Source organism: Lemur catta, chromosome 13 (genome assembly GCF_020740605.2).
Source record: "Lemur catta isolate mLemCat1 chromosome 13, mLemCat1.pri, whole genome shotgun sequence".
NCBI lineage: Eukaryota > Metazoa > Chordata > Mammalia > Primates > Lemuridae > Lemur > Lemur catta.
Window position 1 is genome coordinate 44,834,185 of NC_059140.1, and position 22,005 is coordinate 44,856,189.

At 33.5% G+C, this 22,005-nt stretch overlaps 1 protein-coding gene across 2 annotated transcripts in view; it reads left to right on the forward strand.

Annotated features, from left to right (window-relative positions):
- The window catches only part of KLHL1 (kelch like family member 1), a 282,548-nt gene that overhangs the window by 227,249 nt on the left and 33,294 nt on the right, over positions 1-22,005 (forward strand). For both annotated transcript variants that reach the window (XM_045567731.1, XM_045567733.1), the window contains one exon: positions 19,981-20,143. In XM_045567731.1, the coding sequence (XP_045423687.1) occupies positions 19,981-20,143 (163 nt within the window). The remainder of the gene's footprint in view (positions 1-19,980; positions 20,144-22,005) is intronic.

Genomic DNA, 22,005 nt, shown 5'->3' on the forward strand with positions numbered 1-22,005 from the left:
ACAAAGACTCCAGTTGATGCTGATGCTTTGGGAGCCAGGATCACTCTTTGAGCAAGTGTCTAGAAGACTTTCTCCTGAAGACTTACATTGACTTCTATCCTTTGTTTCTTGAAACTCTTACATAGCCATGCAAAGCTACTTTTTTCTTTGTGCCACTTTTGGCAGACACTGTATGAGTTTAGAACTTTATTCATTTCTGGCCGGGCGCGGTGGCTCACGCCTGTAATCCTAGCTCTGGGAGGCCGAGGCGGGTGGATCGCTCGAGGTCAGGAGTTCGAGACCAGCCTGAGCAAGAGTGAGACCCCGTCTCTACTAAAAATAGAAAGAAATTATCTGGCCAACTAAAAATATATATACAAAAAAATTAGCCGGGCATGGTGGCTCATGCCTGTAGTCCCAGCTACTAGGGAGGCTGAGGCAGTAGGATCACTTAAGCCCAGGAGTCTGAGGTTGCTGTGAGCTAGGCTGATGCCACGGCACTCACTCTAGCCCGGGCAACAAAGTGACACTCTGTCTCAAAAAAAAAAAAAAAAAAAAAAAAAAAAGAACTTTATTCATTTCTATTTGAGATAAGGACGTACTTATTCTACTGAAATAGAAATCAATTAAGAAGCTATTCATACAAATTTTGTGATATTAAACAGGTTTCTTAATTGTTATATAACTAGAGTTTTTTTTTTTTTTTGGTTTTTGTTTATTTTTGATTACAAGAAGTTGATGTTATTTGCAAAGGGTAGCCTTAATGACATTGTTTTCCTTCTCCCTGCCCCTTTTTTCTTTTTAATTAGTATGAGTATGTAATATTTACAAATATTTATACAGTACTTGTGATATTTTGACACAGGCATACAATATGTAATAATCAAATCTGGGTAATTGGGTTATCCATCACATAAGAATTTATCATTTCTTTGTGTTAGGAGCATTCCTAGTCCACCCTTTTATTTATTTTAAAGTATACCATAACTTACTGTTGACTGTAGTCACATTTTTATTTATGCTAGAGATTCCTATTCAGTGTAGCACAAAGGAAGTTTATTAACTATTGACAAGTAAATTTTATTGAATTATTTGCATGATTCTCTGTTATTTAATATATTTACTTATAATTCTTTTTCTCAATACTGCTTTATACACACCAATGCTAGAGAGCACCATAGTGGGCACATCATATAGTTCTCAGATAACATTCTTGTTGAATCATCCCAGATAGTGTGATTCTTAATTTAGTTACTTGATTTACCATGTTAATTTAGGATGTTGAATATTTAGTTTTACATTTTCCTCTTATTTTTCACATTCTTCTGTATTAAAATCTTTCTGAATTTCGTGATTATTATTTTGGTACTTAAATATTTATGTGTCAGCTTTGCGGAGCTACTTCAGGAAGTGTCTCCAACCAAACCTTCCTGTGAAATCATTTCTGCTAATTGAAATATTGCTTTTTCTGGACTATGTTTATTATCATTAAATTCTTACTTTTTAAGTGTGCAAAAAATATTTTTTATTTAAAAAGCTTATTCTTCATAGTTTCTTTACTCCACTTTGTATAATTGCTACCTTTGCCCATCATCATTGTCTTTTGGTGCCAGGTATTATTAAGTAAAATATAAATAAAAAAATTATGAGAGTTTTAAACATTAATTTAGGCACAGTATATGCTTTTGAAAGCAGAAGGACATGTTTAGATTCATAAAGCTTAATTTTAAAAATTGTCACAAGGCTGGTTAATAATGAAAATGTAGTTTCTGAAAATTGCTGCTATCTAGTTGAGAGCAAAGTTTTTGTTAATAGTGACAATAAAGATTATAAAGAGATTATTATTAAAATACTGATTAGAAATTCTGTGTACCCATTTCAATCATAAAATCTAATATAAAAATTATATTCATGGAATTAAGCTTTGAATAATATACTTGAACTTTTTATGAATCTATTATTAAATACTTTACCTTGTAGTGCATTGTTTTTGGTTATAACTGTATATATGAAGAAAAGGTTAAGAATTCTTTCGCTAACTGCATATAGAAATCTTCAAATTCATTCTATTTTACCCCCTAATATTTTGTACTGGTATGATCCCTTTCCATGTAGCTATGGCTACATAAACTACCAATAGGCACTATCGAGTGATCCAGCATTAGAGTGTGTAGACATTACTGTCTTTGGGTAAGAGTGCGACAAATACTATTAACAACGACTGCCTCAGTTGGTGAAAGCTGATTTCTGCCAAGGGTGTAGATAAGTTTACATAAGTGGCTCATGTTCCTGTTGAAGAAAAGATAAGTAAAGAGAATCTGTTGACACAAACTGAAAAAATTCCACCCAAGACCAAGAAAAACAGTGAAGACACAGGCATAAGATATCCTCAGAGATAAGGTGGATGTAGCTGATGGGACAAGCTGAAATGCCTAAAGTCCTAGGGGGTTAGTAGGAGGATTTGGCTTTTGACCTCATAATTCTATTGTGTGTATAAATATGCATATATAAAAATATTTTTTTCTTTTTAATTAGTACTATCAAACTACATATGATCTTTCTTTTCTCATTTAATATGCTAACACATCAGTACACAGAGAACTACCCCTTTCTTTAGGCGTTGCATAGTATTACATCATGTATTTGCAAGATAGTTGAATTTTTATCATATTGTCTTGGTCAGCTTGGGCTACTATAAAAAAACAACATAGATGATGTGGCTTAAATAATAGAGATTTATTTCTCACCGTTCTGGAGACTGGAAATCCAAAAACAGGTGTCAGCATGGTCAGGTCTCATGAAGGCACTGTTCCTGGTTTGCAGATGGCCGTCTTCTAGACATGTCCTCACATGGCAGAGAGAGAGAGCTCTGGTCTCTTCCTGTCTTTAAAGATTTAAAGTGACTGATTCCATCATGAGGGCCTCATCTTACCCTAATTACTTCCCAAAAGTCCCATCTCTAAATAACATTACTGTTTAAGAAAACTCAAACCATGTTTTTCCTCAGCTATCATACCACAACCACCATTAACACAGAAAAAGCCTTCTGTGACCAAATGTGGGGAGTTTTCCCCACACACCAAGCAGTGTACACCAGCTCTCCTCTAATTCAATTCTGGTACTATCTACTGGGTGATAGTGTCAGATCCCACACGGTGAGGGCTTAGTCCCCAGCACTGCCCCCACCCCAGACACTAGTCACAAGTTAGAGCCTCTGGAAATTATAATTGACAGGCTTCAAGTTGAGGTTTCCACAACCCACTCTTCAGGTTTGATTAATTTTCTGGAGCAGCTCACAGAACACAGGGAAACATTTACTTACATTTACCAGTGTATTATAAAAGTATTACAAAGGATACAGATGAAGTGATGAATAGAGTAAGGTGTGGGGTAAGGAGCACAAAGTTTCCATGCCCTCCTTGAGTGGCATCACCCTCTAGAAACTTCTGTGTTAAGCTATCTAGAAGCCCTCCAAACCCTGTCCTTTTGGGTTTTTATGGAGGCTTCATTACATAGTTATGATTGACAACCATGTAAAAACGTGATTAGACAAAAAGGATATGCTCTAAGCCCAGTAAGGCCTGTCTGTTCAGATTCTTCCTGGTGTCTCTATGCAACATCTCTTCCTTCAGAATATGAGGCAGGAAGGAAGGTCTTAGGACACAATCATTAGGGTGCTACATTTTACAGGTGAAAAAAGGGAAGGAGCAGGTCAGAGGGAGAGAGATTCTATTTATCCATAACCAGAGATGTGGGAGTTATAAGCCAGGAACCATGAGAAAAAACATCACAATTACATTGACAGTTAAGGCATCAACATGTCAATTTGGGGAAGACATAACTTGGTCCACAACATCCTACCCCTGGCCCCCCAAACTTCATGTCTTTTCTACATGCAAAATACATTTATTTCATCCCCAAAACCCCACAACTCATAACATCATGAACTCTAAAGGCCTAAATTCAAAGTTTCATCTAAATATAATCAAATGAAATACGGGAGATACTAGAGGTTTGATTCAACCTGAGGCATAAATCCTCTCTAGCTGTAAACCTATTAAATGAGGGAGGTTACGTGCTTCTAAAATACAGTGGTGGGGCAAGCATAGGATGGACATCCCCATTCTGAAAGGGACAAATAATAAAGAAATAGGAAAGAAGTACTGGGTCCCACACAAGCCTAAAACTTAGCAAGGCAAATTTCTCTGTATCTTAAGACTCAAGAATAATCCTCTTTGGTTTGATCTCTGCTTTCCAGATCCACTGTGACAGTGGTCCAGCCCCTACAGCTCTTCCAAGGGGATGCACCCTCAGAGTTCTAGGCTTCCTTGCCTCCAAGGTTTTGAATGGTGATCCCACACCCAAGGCATTGATCAAGGCCGCCTTAACCCATTGAAACCAAGATGATGGCCCTGACAATCTCTGAATTACCTTCAGGGTCCTTTTTCCCTTTTATTGAAGAATGGTACACTTTGGGCAGCTGAATAGCTCTATGGTCTGGTCCTGTAGGGTCTAAAAAGTCTAACAGTCCTTTTTCATTTTGCCTCAGTCTTTTCTGTCCCATTTAGTTCAAACTGGCAGTGTCTTTGCTGCCATAATGCCATCTCTATTCCTGGATTCTATTGAAATGGCTGATTAAGTCCATGAGCCATACCCATGATCTCTTTTTGTTAATCTTAAATAATGAGATTCATGACGTATGATTAACTATAGAGTTTATTTGAGTGCAAAGCTTGATGATAGCCACCCAGAAAACACAGACTCCAAAAGAATGGGTCAACCTTCCAAAGAAGAGAAGTTAAAGTATCACTTATGTAATATAGGCAGAGACAAAAGCTTAATAGGGTTGCAATATTTTCCATATAAGGTCGGTAAATACTTTATAACCACCATTGGAAACTGGAGGAAAGCCAATCCTTGTTTTAGAGTGGCAGAAAACTTGGCTGGACTGTGTTCTAGTGTTCTGTGGAAGACAGAATTGTTAATAATGAAACTGGATATTTAGCTTAGGGAATTCCAAAGCAAAGTGTTAAAGAAGTAGCTCTCTTCCTCCTGAATGTTTGTGGTAAAATGCATAAAAAGATAAGTTAATTAAAGAAAGAATTGTTAAGCAAAAAATAATAAGACCTGTACCATTTAGAAAATTCTCAGTCTGTCCTTATGACCAAAAAATTAGAAAGCTTGTTCTAAAAAGAAGATAAAGGGTATAGCTGAACCACCATTTGATAAAGTGTGAAATTAAATCATTCAAATTTAAAGCTGTTGGAACTTTAAATTATTTTGAGACTTGAGAAGAAGGGACTACGTAGCCTGAATCACATACTATGCAGCTATGAATTCTGCTTTCCCAATTACAGATTAAATCTCTTCCTCATTCTTGCCCTGTAAATGATTAGGAAAGGCTGAATGGCACCAGTTTCCAGTTACATGTTCCTCATTTCCATCTGAAACCTCATCAGTATCACCTTTGCAGTCCATATTTCTAGCATGTACCTCAAAACTCTTAGAACCTCTATCCTTTATTTAAATTCCAAAGCTGCATTCATAGATCTAGGTATTTGTTAAAAAGGGCTCCAACCCTCAAGACCTCATCTAACCCCAATTACCTCTCAAAGGCCTCACCTTCAAATATCATCACATTGGTGGTTAAGACTTCAACATACCAATTTTGGGTGACCAAATTTAGGTCTTATCATTCATATTGTTCTCGAGTTGCATTTTTTTATTCCTTTAATCTCTCATGCATCTGTGATAAGGTCTTCCTTATTCCTAATTTATGCTAGTCCAATAGTCCAATTTTCTTAATTAGGCATTCAAATCAAATCATTTTAGTAATCTGTTTAAAGAAAAAGGTTTGGGTTATATTTATACTATCTAAATTTGTTTATCTTTCATTATTTCCAATTCCTTAAAATTTTTCTATTTTTTATTTATTTTTAATTGACAAATACTGTGTATATTTATAGGGTACAATGTGATTTTTATATATATGTATATATATAAAATATATATATGTATACATTATAGAAAGATTCAATCAAGGTAATTAACATATCCATCACCTCACCAGCTTAACATATTTTAGTGTGTGTTGAGTACTTTAAAAATCTATTCTTTTAGCAATTTTGATATATATGATACAAAATTAATGTTATCTATATAGTAGCTTCTGTTCATTTTTTCTTACAATTTGATAAGTATTAAATCTTTATTTTTATATCCAGAAATTTTATATTTTTCTTTTAAATAATGTAAGATTTTATACTAATCAATTAAGTCAAGTTAATTAATTTGATTTGTCAATTCTTCAGACTTTTTTTTACCATATTTCTCAAGAATTACACACAGAAAGGTGTTTAAATTTCACACTATACAGTCATGTGCTGCATAATGATGTTTCAGTCAATCCCTGACCAGATATATGATTATAATGGAGCTGAAAAATTCCTATGGCTGAGTGATCTTGTAATCATTATAACATCCTAGCTCAATGCATTACTCATACCTTTGTGATGACGGTGGTGTAAACAAACCTACTGTGCTCCGAGTCCTATGAAAGTATAGCACATACAATTATGTACAGCACATAACATTTGATAATGATAATAAACCACTCTGTTACTGGTTTATGTATTACTCTTATATACTTTTTATCAATATTTTGTAATTTACTCTTTCTATTTGTAAAAGTAAGTTAACTGTAAAACAACCTCAGGCAGGTCCTTCAGGTGAAGGCATGTTACCATAGGAGATGACAGCTCCATGTGTGTTATTGACCCCGAGGACCTTCCAGTGGGACAAGATCTGGAAGTAGAAGACAGTGATATTGATGATCCTGACCCTGTCTGTGTAGGTTTAGGATAATGTGTGTCCTTGTGTCTTAGTTTTTAACAAAAAAGGTTAAAAAGTAAAAAAAAAAAAAAATTAAAGATAGAGAAATTTATGTAGAATAACAATACAAAGAAAGAAACTATTTTTGTACAGCTGTGCAACGTGCTTGTGTTTTAAGGTAAATGTTATTACCAAAGAGTCAAAAAGTTTCAAAAATTGTTTATGAATTACAAAAGTTACAGAAAGCTAAGATTAATTTATTATAGAAAATACCTTTTTTTTTAATAAATTTAGTATAGCTTAAGTGTACAGTGTTTATAAAGTCTGCAGTGGGGTACACTAACATCCTAGGCCTTCACATTTAGGTACCACTCACTCACTGACTCACTCAGAGCAACTTCCAGTCCTTCAACTCCATTCATGGTATGTTTCCTACACAGAAGTGCCAGTACAGATGTGCCATAAATATGATCTTTTATACCATGTTTTTACTGTGACCTTTCTATGTTTAGATATGTTTAGAGACACACACACTTACATTGTGTTACAATTGCCCATAATATTGAGTACAGTAACATGCTGTACTGATTTGTAGCCCAGGAGCAATAGGCTGTACCATATAACCCAGATGTGTAGTAGGCTATACCATCTGAGTTTGTGTACATAATACTTCGATGTTCACACAGTGACAAAATCACCTAAGTGTTTCTCAGAAGGTATCCCCATTTTTAAGCAACTCATGATTGTAATTATATTCTTATCACTTTTCACTTCTAATAGATTTTACTTTATAAATTCAGCTATTATATGTTTTGGTGCAGAGATTTTGTGTGTAGTAAGAATGAATTAATTCTTTATAAATTTTATATAAATTTAGCCTTATAAAATGTCTCTCTCTGTCCTTGAGTGACATTAATGTTAACACCAATGCTATATTTTTGTTTGCATTTCACTGCTTTTTAATTTCTTTGTTAACCTATTTACCTTCTATGATTATCACTTTATATGTGCTTATTAGAAATGTCATGTGACTTTTATTGTGAGCTCAATCTAAAAATTTCTATGTCTTATTGTAAGAAATGAGTCCTTTCACATTTAGTATCATGGCTAACATATTTGACTTAATTCTTGTTTTCTTTCTTTTTGTAACTTATCTTAATTTGTTTCCTCTTGTCCTTTCCTTATTTCTACAGACTGGCTCAAGATGTTATTTATTTCATCCTCCACCCTTGTTAATTTGAGGGTTAAATCCATCACCAAATGTTCTTTTTTTTTCCTTTTTTTTTTTAAATTTGAGCATGTTATGGGGGTACAAATGTTTAGGTTACATATATTGCCTTTGCCCCACCCGAGTCAGAGCTTCAAACATGTCCATCACCCAGACAGTGTGCACTGCACCCATTAGGTGTGAATATACCCATCCTCTCCTCCCCGCTCCCACCTCCCACCTGCCCAACACCCAATGAATGTTACTACTATGTGTGCACATCATTGATCAGTTAATACCAATCAGAAGCATTTAACTCTGCTATTTTAAACCAGATATTTTTCTAGCAAGCAAATTTCCCTTAATAAAATACTCTATTATCTCTCTACTTTCTCCTCAACTTCAATAAAATCAAACATTTAGAAATTCAGGAATTTTACGCCGATATGTTCAAGTGAGGTTCTTTTTTTTTTTTTTCTCATTAAACCCTACTTGCAATTCAAGAATGTTTTCAACTGCATATCTAGGTTTTTCTTCAGTTTTAGGAATTTTCTCCTAATATATGTCTAATTATAACATCTATATGTTCCCCTTTCTCTCCCAGTACTGCTATGATTCATTAACATATTCAGTCTCCTGGATCTTTCTTTCAGTCTATTTTCTTTCAGATACCTGTCTATTTATATCTTTATTTTATTCTTTAAGCTATTTCATCCTTATGATTTTTCAAGGCTATTCATTTGGATCTCAGTATCACTCATTCTTTCCACTGTTTCCAGAATTATTTAGTAGAAAATAATATATTTACATGAATAAATAAATATATAAAATACACATTTATTTTTATTTTCATAAATTTTCTTTTGTGGTTGTAATTAACCCCAGTTAGAGCTCTTTTAAAAAATATATAATTTGGTAATTATCCAGAAATTCTCTTTAGATGGTTGAGCTTTGGGATTATTTTACTTTTCTCTGCAGAGTTGGTGTCTTTTCCCTTAAATCAGTAGCTGTCAATTGTGGCTGCACATTCAAATCATCTTGGGAGCTTTAAAATTATGGACGCTGAGTTCCAACTCAAAAAAATTTTATCAAATCTTTTGATATGAAGCTAATGCAAAAAAAAACCTATATATATATATATATATATATACATATATATATATATATATATATATATGGTATGTCCAGAAAGTACCCAGTTAATATAACAAAAACATATTACATGGATGTCTAATTTCCGGATAGATTATATATATAATCTCCATTATTAATGTAAGAATTGCTCTTTATAGGCTCCTTGTGGTCTCAGGTTAAGTTAACTGGAGTATCCTGATTGATGTAATTCTGACAGAAGGTAGAAAAGGACTCAAATCCCAGTGGGTCTGTTGTGGAGTAGCAGTGACACTGTCAGTTCCCTGTTAAGATTGCTGGACAGAGGCTCCCTGTTCTGCAAATTCCCTGTACTGTTCCAACCTCAGAAGATGTATTCTATACTCTTTAGCTTCTTGGAAGCCAAAGCCAGCAAAATCCAAATTACTTGAAATACGTGTTGAACCTCTCTTTGGTTATCAACATTTACAATGCCAATTTTTTTATTTGTTTTTTCTGATTCTTATTTTTGGAATCTAGTGTGTCTCCCAGAAACTTATCCAGACCATAAAGTGGAATTCTCCAGAGTTCCTAGCAATCTTACAGCCTCACCTTAACCTAGTTGCCTGAAAATTTCATTACGTGTTTACTCTGGAGAAACAAAGAACTTAGAGTTGGAAACAAAGAGAAAGGAAACTGTGTTCAAGTGAAAATAGTCCCGAAACACCTGCCTTTAATTTCATTGGATACTGCGAAATTAACCTTTAAATGATCCTTCAATTAGATATAAATATATCTAGACTGACATTGGTGGGATATTTCATTTTTAAAATAGTTTCATATTATACCTAGAATTCCCCTGAAAATTGATACCCCTATAAGCAATTTGACAGTAGGCCTCAACATTTAACAAACACATAAAAAAATAATAATAAGTTAGCTCTGAAATATTTGTCACATGCATGATGAGGTTTAAAAACATAATGTGAATTATTTCTTAGAATAATCCTTGTAGAAGAGCTCTTAACCCTAGTTTAAAGACTGACAAAGTGAGACTCAAAGAGGTTAAGGAATTTTCACAAAATCACACAGCTAATAAGTGATTGGGCTGAATACAGAAAATTAACCTTCAAAACCTATGATCTTTCCAATACCTATGACCCACCTGCTTCTTTTCATTTAGTATAAAGGCAGAGTCATTTCCTCAATTTTATCCAATTTAGCAATTATTGAAATATAATAAATGCATAATAATTGGACTGTACATCTGAGTGAGGCAAGATAATCTTATTGAATGAATTTTATGAAATGCATTATAGAATTAACTTTTTCTGCAGTGCTGTTCTTTTAAATTACTTTCAAAGTGAATACAAATATAGAGAAGTATTAAAATTACATTAAAACATTATCTCCATTAATTGATATCTATCACATTTAAAATAAACAATAGTATATAATGAATATAAGATAGAAACTTGTATAATGTCACTTCATAAGTAATCTGAATACCAAATGTTTACAAAATATTCAACGTGCTATAAGATCTCATAATAAGGATTCAATTAAGTAAAATATTGCACAATCATGGATGTAAGCAGAATAAAATCTTACAAAACGAATAGTAAGCCTTACAGAAAAATTGCCATTTGAGGTATATCTGAAAGGAACAGTAGAACTTCATCAAATGAGCTGAGATGCAGAGTGTTAATGTGTAGGGACCATTTGAGCGATAGCAAAATACACCAAATAATAAAGAATTTAGAAATGTAATGAAAATAAAACTGGAATGATGGGATACGGTCTGGTTATAAAGACCCATTGTGCAACAACAGAGAGACTATAAAACATGGATATCAGCAGAAAAGTGCCTGATGGCATTTGTGTTAGGATGATTTTTTTCTAGTGGTAATATAAAGAATGAATTGGAAGTACGAGAATCTGTTGGGATACCGTGGCAATGTTATATTAGGTGCTTTGGGGAATACATATTAGTAGTATAAAACATAGACCCTGTTCTGAAAGAATTTACAATCCAGTTGGGAATGCAAAATAGTAACATTTGGAAGATAGACAAGAATAGAAATTTTCATATGACACAAACTTTGTGAATTCATTCATTTGCCAAAAAATGTTTTAAACTTCAGATATTTAGCAAGTGTTAGGTTAAGCCCAGATATGTGTATATACAAAAGGGATATGTTCTGGACCCTTGCTGAATTATAAAAAATGAGGAAAAAATCTGCATTTCATGTATTTTGTATTTCACATTTTTTTTTTACATCCCTGAATAACATCTGTGTGTAATCATATATCTTTGAGAATAATTACTATAACTCTGGGAAAAGTGTGTTATCCTGAAAATTCTATTGAGTCTCATTAATTTTACTAATCATCCTATCATTTCTTAAAGAGGATCTCCTAATGGAGAACATTCAAGAATATTTATTTTCAACTATTTCTGTATCATTAAGGAAAATGAGCATGGAATCTCAAGATCCTGATATTGGCATACATAGAAACCTGTGTATGTCAGCAGGGCCCTGCTGTAATGCAGTAGAGAATAATGTTCTAGTAAGATTATTGCTTAGAAATTAGCATAACACCAATTGTATTTACAATACCCTTGCTAATAGTGAAATGGGATGTCTTAAACTCTCAATTTCTACTGTGGAACAATTCAACAAATATTCTTATTTTCTAAATTAATGGATTTTGATTTATCTGTCATATTGAATAATAAAATCTAGATCTGGTCCTTTCAATACCACCTTCACAATGTGTCTCTCATCTGTATTATTTTATCCCAGTGGCCATAATTACACATTGACATCTTCATTTATTCACCTAGACAGGAGAAGAGTTGTATTTTTATGTTTTGTTTTGTTTTGTTTCTTTACCAGCATCATCCCTTGTCTCTCCAAATATTCCCTGCAATGATCCTAAGGATCTAAAGATTGGGCCTGGCATGGTGGCTCACGCCTATAATCCTAGCACTCTGGGAGGCTGAGACGAGAGGATCACTTGAGCTTAAGGGTTCGAGACCAGCCTCAGCAAAAGAGACACCCCAAGTCTACTAAAAATAGAAAAAATTAGCCAGGCGTGGTGGCAACCGCTTTTAGTCCCAGACCCTGGGGAGGCTGAGGCAGGAGGCTCTCTTGAGCCCAGGAGTTGGAGGTTGCAGTGAGCTATGATGACACCACTGCACTCTACCCAGGGTGACAGAGCAAGACTCTGTCTCAAAAATATAAATAAATAAATAAAATACAATAAAATAAAAATCATAATAAAAGCCAACATATTAAGACTCTTTTGATATGTAACACTAATAGGATTTCTCAAGATAAAACCTCAATAGAAGATATCAGTTACTGAAATTTAATGTAACCCATTTTGTATTTTGGTAATCTTAAAGTATTTATTAAGTTAATTATAACTTACCAAACCCATATCACTAATGTACATTTTTTAAAGTTTAATATATAAGAAATTAAACATGAGTGTAGTATTTATTAAATTATTGTGCTAACATTATTTTCATAAGTTGATAAAATCAAAATGAAGACAGAGTTGCCTGTAAGTTAAAATTAATCCATTTTAATTAGTCAAGTTAGCTAAATATAGTAGTAAAATTGAATGCTAGCTGACTGCTAAACTTCTATAACATACTTGATTCACTACACCTAAACATAGTACACACATGTGCATATTCATACACACACACAAAGAGGATACAGAAGAAAGATAGGACTTTTGTTCTTGTAAGTGTTAATACTTGTGAGGTAGACAGATTCTTGCTTGGAGACATTCTGCTGCGGTCCTAGGACTATTGTCATGTTCCACTGTAGCAGTCATTCTCAGTCTCAACTGGACATAGGACTCACCTGAGGGGCCGTTTATATATCTGTGTCTAGACCTCATCCCAGTTCAATTAAATTAAAATCTCTATAATCCAATGGTATTTTTTCTCAAAGGTTCCTAGGCGATTTCAATGTGCAACTAAAACAGACAGTCACTGTTCTTAGTCCAAGAAAGAATGAAAAATAAAACGTCAATATAAATCACACTTTTTCCAGTTTTTGTGGATCAAGCAAAAAAAATACTTTAAGCCTACATGATTTTGTAGGATTATGTGAACAGTATCCCTATATGATACACTATATTGTATTCTGCCCATGATCAAAATTTTAAAATTGTATATGTATTAATCTATTCGTATTTTACATATACAAAGTTATATAAAGAGTATTTTATATTTTATATGCATATCTAATATTTTATACTATATGTGAGCATAATATTTTTGAGGAAACATTCATGAAGACTACATATATGTGAGTGTATATATACACACACACACACACACATATACATATATATTTAACATATTGGGAAAATTTTATAGGATAATATATATAACATAGGTATAATTTTACTTATTTTCTCCTTTCCTCATTATGTGAGTTATTTTTGTTTAATTTTTTGCACACCACAATTCTAAAGTGCTCCTTTTTGTAAACTATTATTTAATTATTCATTGCTTCTGAAGTAAAACTATTTGATAGCACTGGAATTAAGTCATTCTTGGTACTTCATTCTTGATAGGGATTTTTAAAAATTTTTTGAAAGGAAGATTTAAAACAAGTTATACCTAGAAGGTTTTATATATATATACACATATATATATATAAATGAGGCCAATGGTAATTTAAACATATTTTGTGACTTTCAATTTGGTAATGATTAGTAACAGTATAGTAATTTATTTAACACTATGATTAAATCAAAGAAAGTTTAAATACATTAATTTAAAAATAAATATGCTCTACCTAAACAAAAGGTAATATATTTTATAGGCTCATGCTTTTCATATTAAGATATAATTAATGGCTAACATGCATAGAGTAAAGCAACACTAAAAATTAGTTTTACTTTGTCATTATCGAAATTTTGCATTATTAAAACACATGTTCTTTTATATTGAAACAATTTATAGCTTAGACGAAATTTAGCAATATTCTGAGTGGATAGTAATAACAGGGGTAAAGTAATAATTCATTTTTCAGGAGAACAAATTAAGTCACTGGTTGCATTGATATAGAAATAGTAAAATAAATATTTTGAGGTAAATTATGGAGGCTCTAAATGTTACTATTCAGGGAGTGACTTGTATAGACAGACTGTCCCCCACTGATCATTCTCCATATTGAAAGGCTTTAATCTTCATTGCATATATTTGTGTTCTGTAACCCCTATGTACAGGGCTCGATTTTAACTTGTCCCATTTTACTTGAATATTAGGGATGCTTTGCTTCTTTCAATAAACTATCTTGAATAAAAACTATACAGAAAAATTCTGGTAAATATTTTACTGAAGAATTCTTAAGGGGAATATGTGCAAGGAGCTGTAGTTTAAAAAGTAAAAATAATTATATGTATTGGAAAAAGTACATTTTAACATGAAACACCTAAAAGACATTATTAAAAATTATCAGAAATAATCATGGAATTATTAATCTTGAGTCATATTAAAAATGGCTTTAAATATTTCTCTTCTTTCCATTAAATTATTATTTTTTCAATACAGAGTTAATATCGATACTGAACAAAGCACAGAAAGATATTTTTATACTCTTAACCTTGCTGCATCTGTAAAGATATTTTTAGTAAACATAAGGAAGTAGTTGAATGCATCATTCTGATTTTAAAATTATTCTGGTCCAATTATTCACTACACTTAATGAGATCCTCCTGCAAGAAAATCATCACAGCTGCAAGAAATGTGAAAATCATGTTATAAGGCAGCTAGAGTTTGAAAATTCTGTGGCAATCTACAAGACTATATTTATCTATTATGTGGAAGCATAAAGTATGAATATTTTCAAGAAAAACATGGATAGTTTCAAAACATGGATTGTTAACATAAAAAACAATCTTGGGAATATATTACTTGCTCAGTGTTTAATTGTAATTAGAGATGTTTGGGAGAGGAATTTAAGTTTTGAGGGTGATGACATATCTTTGACTTACTCTGTCATCCTGCTTGCGATTCTTAATGTCTTAGCTTAAATGGAGACCCCTAAGAAAGACCATACTGACCATTTGATTCATATAACAACTAAAATTTATTACAAGTTTATCATTTGCTAAGCACTGTTATATGCATTTTATATTTAATCTTCACACAAATGAAGTTATGTGTGTGTGTATATATATATATATATCCTTTAAGCATGAGGGTACTGACAGGGAATTTAAATGTTTTTCCAATGTCACACAGCTGGTAGCAATGGATTAGGATTTGAGCCCAGGTGATTACACTCAAAAGCCAGTGCTTTTAATTACAACATTTATGTGCATTTGCCCTGCCCCAAGCCCCAGTAGTCTCACTGACAATACCTTGTCCTATTAAAGAATAGTAATATGTAAATCTTTGAGTATTTTTATGTGTTTATTGTCTGTATTCTCCACTAGAATGTAGACTCTATTTTATCTCTAGTAAAGAGATGACAAACTTCCAAATTTTCTTTCGAGTAAATGAAAAGATACCTATGTTGAAAGATTAATAGCTTATCTAAATGTTTCTTGACTTATTGTATCAAATATTTGCTAGCCCTTGTATTTCAATTATGGTATTTTTCTTTCTATAATAATTATATTTCCAATTATACAATATTTCAAATTTTTGTAAAAGTTATATTACAATATTTGCACAAGGATTGTTAAATATATTTCCAAAGTTGTGTTACTAAATTACAATTCCATTAGCAATATATAAGAATTCTCAATTCCCAATGTTCTCAGCAACATTTGGTATTGTCATACTTCAAACTTTTTGTTTATCTAAAACTTACTCCCAAATACATTTTATTTGAATGACCTAGTAATTCTAATCGATAGTTACGTTGAGCATTTTTATATGCTTATAGGACCTTTACATGTTCTCTTTTATGAATTTTCTTTTTATACCCTCTCTGAGGCTTGAGTAGGAGGTAACAATAGCGATTACAATGGCTTACGAAAATTGAGTGATGGCAATGTATCAGATTCTGTTGTAAATGTTTCACATACATTAATTCATATAATCTTCACCATAACACTATGAGATCATTACCCTAGTTATTCCCCACTTTAGTGGTAAGGAAGTAGCAATATGGAGAGAAATAGACACCTTCCTATGTGAATGGTAGCACTAGAGTAAAATTTTACACACATACAAACAAAAAAATTAAACATTAATAACAGATTGATATATTTTATCATATTATTAAACATTTATATTAAAACTAAAGTTAAAAGGTAATTCACACAAATTTAACTTTTGGCCTTGAAGGAGTATCTGCTATCTGAGTAAGCCTCTTAATATGTACTACTATAAAAGTTGAATAAAATGCATAAATCACATTCTTTTTTGTTTTTCCATTTCAGCTTATTATGGGGGTACAAAAGTTCAGGTTATACACATTGCCCATGTACCACCCATCCCCCCAAGTCAGAGCTTCAAGCGTGTCCATTCCCCAGACAGTGCACATTGCACTCACATGTAGTTATACCCCCATCCCCTCCCTCACCCCGCATCCCCCTGAGTCAGAACATTCAAGTGTGACCATTCCCCAGACGGTGCGCAATGCACTCATCACGTAGGTATACACCCATCCCCTCCCCCCACCCCCACCTCAGTCTGATACCCAGTTGGTGTCATTCCCAAATGTGCACTGAGGTGATGATCAGGGAAACCAATTTGCTGGTGAGTACATGTGGCGCTTGTTTTTCCATTCTTGGGATACTTCACTTAATAGAATGGGTTCCAACTCTCTCCAGGAGAACAAAAGGGATTCTATATCACTGTTATGTCTTATAGCTGAGTGATACTCCATGGTATCAAAAAGTCCCCAAACAACACATGTTGACATGGATGCGGAGAGACAGAAACACTCATACACTGCTGATGGGACTGCAAACTAGTGCAACCCCTGTGGAAAACATCATGGAGATACCTTAAACAGATTCAAGTAGACCTACCATTCGATCCAGCAATCCCATTATTGGGCATCTACCCAAAGGAACAAAAGTCATTCTATGACAAAGACACCTGTACCAGAATGTTTATAGCAGCACAATTCACAATTGCAAAGATGTGGAAACAACCCAAATGCCCATCAATTCATGAATGGATAAATCACATTCTTGAAGGTATCAGAAAGAAAATAAGATATCCTGGACTTGAGAAGCAAGATGTGAAAGGGAAGGGAAGAATGCTAAGATAAAGTCGACATTTATTTCTGCTTTCTTCAGGCATTTGTATCGCAAGCTCAAAAAAGCAAAGGCAAACCAAACCTGACAGCTAGGGCTTGCTTCAGTCTCTGTGTGACAGAGATAGAAATTAAGTTTAGTGCCTTCATGGAGACACACGCAGTAGGGGTCAAGGTGCTGGAAGGAAAGAAAGTTGCTGCCTAGGTGGAAAAGCCCTGGAAATATGTTTCTCATGTGCTACAGATTCCTTTTATCCTTATCAGCAAATCTCTGTCATGCATGAGATTCTCATTCATGTGAGCCTTATTTGATAATCTGACTACCTATTTGACAAACCGATTCATTTGTATTGTCACAGCAAGCTGAAACATGGAAAAAAGGAAAAAAATAAAATATTCCACACATAGAACAAAAAAAGGCAATATTGTAGAAATAAAATGAGAGAAAGCATGAGTGGCAAAGGTAGGAAAATATGAAAAATGTATCTAATAAAATCAGTTATTACATTCGTATAAATAGGTTAAATAACCATTTAAAGTCAAAGGTTGACACACTGGAACCAAAATAACTTTAGTTTAGCTCTATTAATAATTGATAAATTAAAATTTAGAGCAACAAGCATTCCTGAATAAAAAGAAATATTTAAGAACTTAAAAGAATCAATTCAGCAAGAAGAATTTTAAATGCTATATAGGTATCTATATAATGACATTGAAATAAAGCAAGCTAGAAAAACAAAATGAATAATTAATTATATCAAAAGAAATACAACTGGCATTGTTTTCAGATGACATAGTTATATATGTAAAAAATCCCAAAGGATAAATAGATAACTTGTGGTAACTATCTGGATAATTGTGGATACAGAGAAATCTATTTTCTTTCTACTTACTAATGAAGCAAATGCCCATTGCAATGGCATAAATAAATCAAATGCTAAGTGGTAATTTCAGTAAAGGATGTATGAAAGTTCTATTAAAAATTAAAAAACGTTACTAGAAGTTAAAAAAATTCTTAATAAAATGAAGGTGTATATCATGTTCTGGATTAGAAGAGTCAATGTTATAAAGATGTTAATTCTCTCCAAATTTCTATATATGTATGTAATGCCATCCCAATCAAGATTTCATCAGGATGTTGCAGAAAAAATTGGAGAAATTGCCAAGGAATTTCTATAATTCATATGGAATATCAAAGGGCTATTAATTTTCATATTTATAGCATTTTTTTCTTTATGGCAAGTATTCTCTGTGTTTTGCTTAAGAAATTTTGTCTTCCTAAACAGTCATCAAGTATGCTTATTTTACATTACGCTTGTCCATTATATTCTGGAAACTTTATTGTCATAATTTTCATATTTAATTTTATGATTGACCATTGTGTATTGGTCATGGTTCATTTTGATCTATGTGGATACCAATTCCACCAGCAACATTTATTATATTTTTTAAAAATCTTTTTCCTGGTACACTGCAGTGACATCTTTGTACTAAATCTAGTGAACCTAACTTCTTTTCATCAAAAGACAACATTAAGAGAGTAAAAATGCAAGCCACACAGTGGACAAAGATATCTGTAATAAAAATATTAACAAATAATTAGTATCTATAACTGTAAAAGTAAACAAAAAAACTATCCATAATAGTTAAAGTGGGGTTACAAAAACTACTACAAATTGATAAGAAAGAAACATCCATTTAAAAATGGAGATGCTTTTAACAGGGCTTTCACAAGAAGGGATATCCAAATGGCCAAAAAACACATAAAAAATGCTTAATGTTAGTAGTCATCAACTTAGTGAAAAGTAATGAAATGATAACATTAATCACTTATAGAATGCGTAAACATTAAGAATTTCACCATAACAAGTTGTGGAGCAATTCTGAGACAACGGGGTCTTTCTTCTTACTGTTAGAAATAAAAATTGGTAAAAAATACTTTGAAAAAGTCTTTGATATATTGACTAAATTTTGACTTAAGTATATTCTATTGATGATTCACCATTAATTTTATTGTATATTGCCTTTAGTGATTTCAGCTAATAATATAAAAAATATCATATTTATTAGCTTTAGATAAGTTTATTATAACATTATTGGAAAGCCAAAACACAAAGAATACTACCCTGAAATTCAAATGGATAATATTACATTGCTTTAAGGTAACATTGCTTAAATTAACAGAGTAATTAAACTGTAATATAGAAATACTCTTCAAAAGTAGAGGTACAAGACATATCACCCTTGCCGTTTAGTATTTGCTTTTCCATGTGGTCTTAAATAAGGAAATTTGTTTTATTTTATAAAGCACCTAGATCATAATATTTATTTTTGGTTCTAAATTTTGTTTTCTCTTTAATGGAATGATTCAGTTAAGAGTAGACAGTTTCTACTTCATTGCAATTGTTTCTTAACTGAAGTCTATGCTTAATAAATCCATAGTCTTGTACATTAATTTGACTTTAAATATCTCACTGTGAAATAAATCCATTCAATTTTTTAAATTTAAATTTAAATTTTATTGTGGTAAGAACATGTAACATGACATCTACTCTCTTAGAACTTTAAGTGTGCAATCTGATATTGTTAGCTATAGGTGCAATACTGATTTCTGCAATGTTTTAGGTGTAACAGTACTTGAAGGCCCGATCTATGCTGTGGGGGGCCATGACGGCTGGAGCTACCTGAACACAGTGGAGAGGTGGGATCCGCAGAGTCAGCAGTGGACCTTTGTAGCCAGCATGTCCATTGCTCGGAGCACAGTTGGTGTAGCAGCACTGAACGGCAAGTAAGTAAATATTTCTTTTTTCTAATCCGAAAGAAGTTATGGAGTAAATATGTTTTTCAAAATAACTTTTAGTAAGCTGGTTTCATAAAAGCCTTTTGATATATTTTAGGTCACTGATGTTTTTAAATTCAGTCTTCATGGATAATTGCCAAATAAAGACTGTTATTCTCTCCATATAAAACAGAAACCAAATTTTTTTCACATTGATTGCTGATTAAAGAAGCATCAAATATATTTCATGATAATATTTATATTCTTTCTGATAAAATAATTGAGTAACCTTCAAAAGATTAGTAAGATGTTGGTGCTTGGTAAATATTTCTTTGCATAATTATACGTCCATCTGTCTATTTTTCAAGCTTCTCCATTCCTATCACCCTAAATCAGGTAATATTTTGGGCCAGATAAGCCTTTGTTGGTGGGAGTGTCCTGTCCTGTGCATTGTAGTGTGTTTAGCAGCATCTTGGGCTTCTACCCACTAGATGCCAGCTGTACCCACCACATGCCCACCTCAGTGTGACAAACAAAAATATTTCCAGACATTGCCCTGTCTCCGCTAGCCTGGATCCACTGGAACCTGTTGACTAGTTCCGCAAGGGTGAGCCTGGAGCCCAAGTCTGGGAGGGCAGATATGAATCCTTTATCCAAGGGCGCTGGCCTGAAGGCTGGGTCAACAGATGCCACTCTGATGACTAGGGCTGCAGGGCGGGACCTGGTGCTGGAGCATGCCGAAAGCCTGCAATTGTGGAAGCCAGCCTGAGACTGGGGCCAGTTTGCAGCCCATGGTTGCTGGGGCTCACCTGATCCTAGGGCGGGTTTGGAGACTGAGTCTGTGGAGACTGGCCTGGCACCGGGGCTGGCTCAAAACACAGGGCTGCTGAGGCTGGCCAGGAGCTGGGGCCTGTGCAGAGCTGGGTGCCACCGAGATAGGCCTAGCAGTGTGGCAGGACTAGAGTTTAGGGATCCAACCTGCCAACAAGGCAGTTCTTAGCGTCAGTCTGTAGGTACTGGCCTGGAGTTTGGGGCAATAGGGCCCTGTCTAATGCTGAGCTCTACTGGGGCAGTCACTGTGTTTGGGTCCTAAGCAAAGTCCAGGGTGCTGACTTCCCTCTCCTTCCCCCAAACCACAGGGTAATCTCTCTCCATGCTGTGCTACCTGGGGTTGGAGGCAGGGTGAATTAGATATTATTCATCTGTCCTCCCTACCCTCTTCAATGTGTCTTTTCTGAGTTCTGTGCTATTCACAGGTGCTGTAATCTGTCACCTGGGTTCCTTAGATCTTTTGAAGATATTTTCATGCGTGGGTAGTTGTTCAAACTGAGGCTTCTGTTGTGGGGAACAAGCACTGGCAAGTCCTATTCTGCCAACTTGCTGACTTCTTCTTTCTCCTAACTGTGTGCATTTTTGACACACAAATTTCATGTTTATTATTTATAACAATCTATATTTTTGTATATGGTTTCTTAAGGCTTAGGCTTTTTCAGGCTTTTTTCAAGTTTACTTTAGGTTTAAATTATATTCTTAGGGTCATATATATCATTTTGGGAATAAAAGCCAAATTAACACACTGTATATGTGTATGTATAAATGCATGCACACATACCCACAATGAACGTATATTGATACTGTATATTCTGTCTAATTCAAAGGTAAAGCATATATCTTATAATTATAGTTTTTCAGATTTTCTTTTGGCTAGTTATGCTCTATATTCTTTCATTTAAACTTTGGTATAAATTTTTCATATTTTAAAAAGCCACCCCCTAAATATCCCTTTAGGATATTGCCTATAAGTAAATATTTACAGATTAATTTTAGAAAAATGTGAGATCTCTAAATTTGAAAATTTTTTTCTGAGAAGA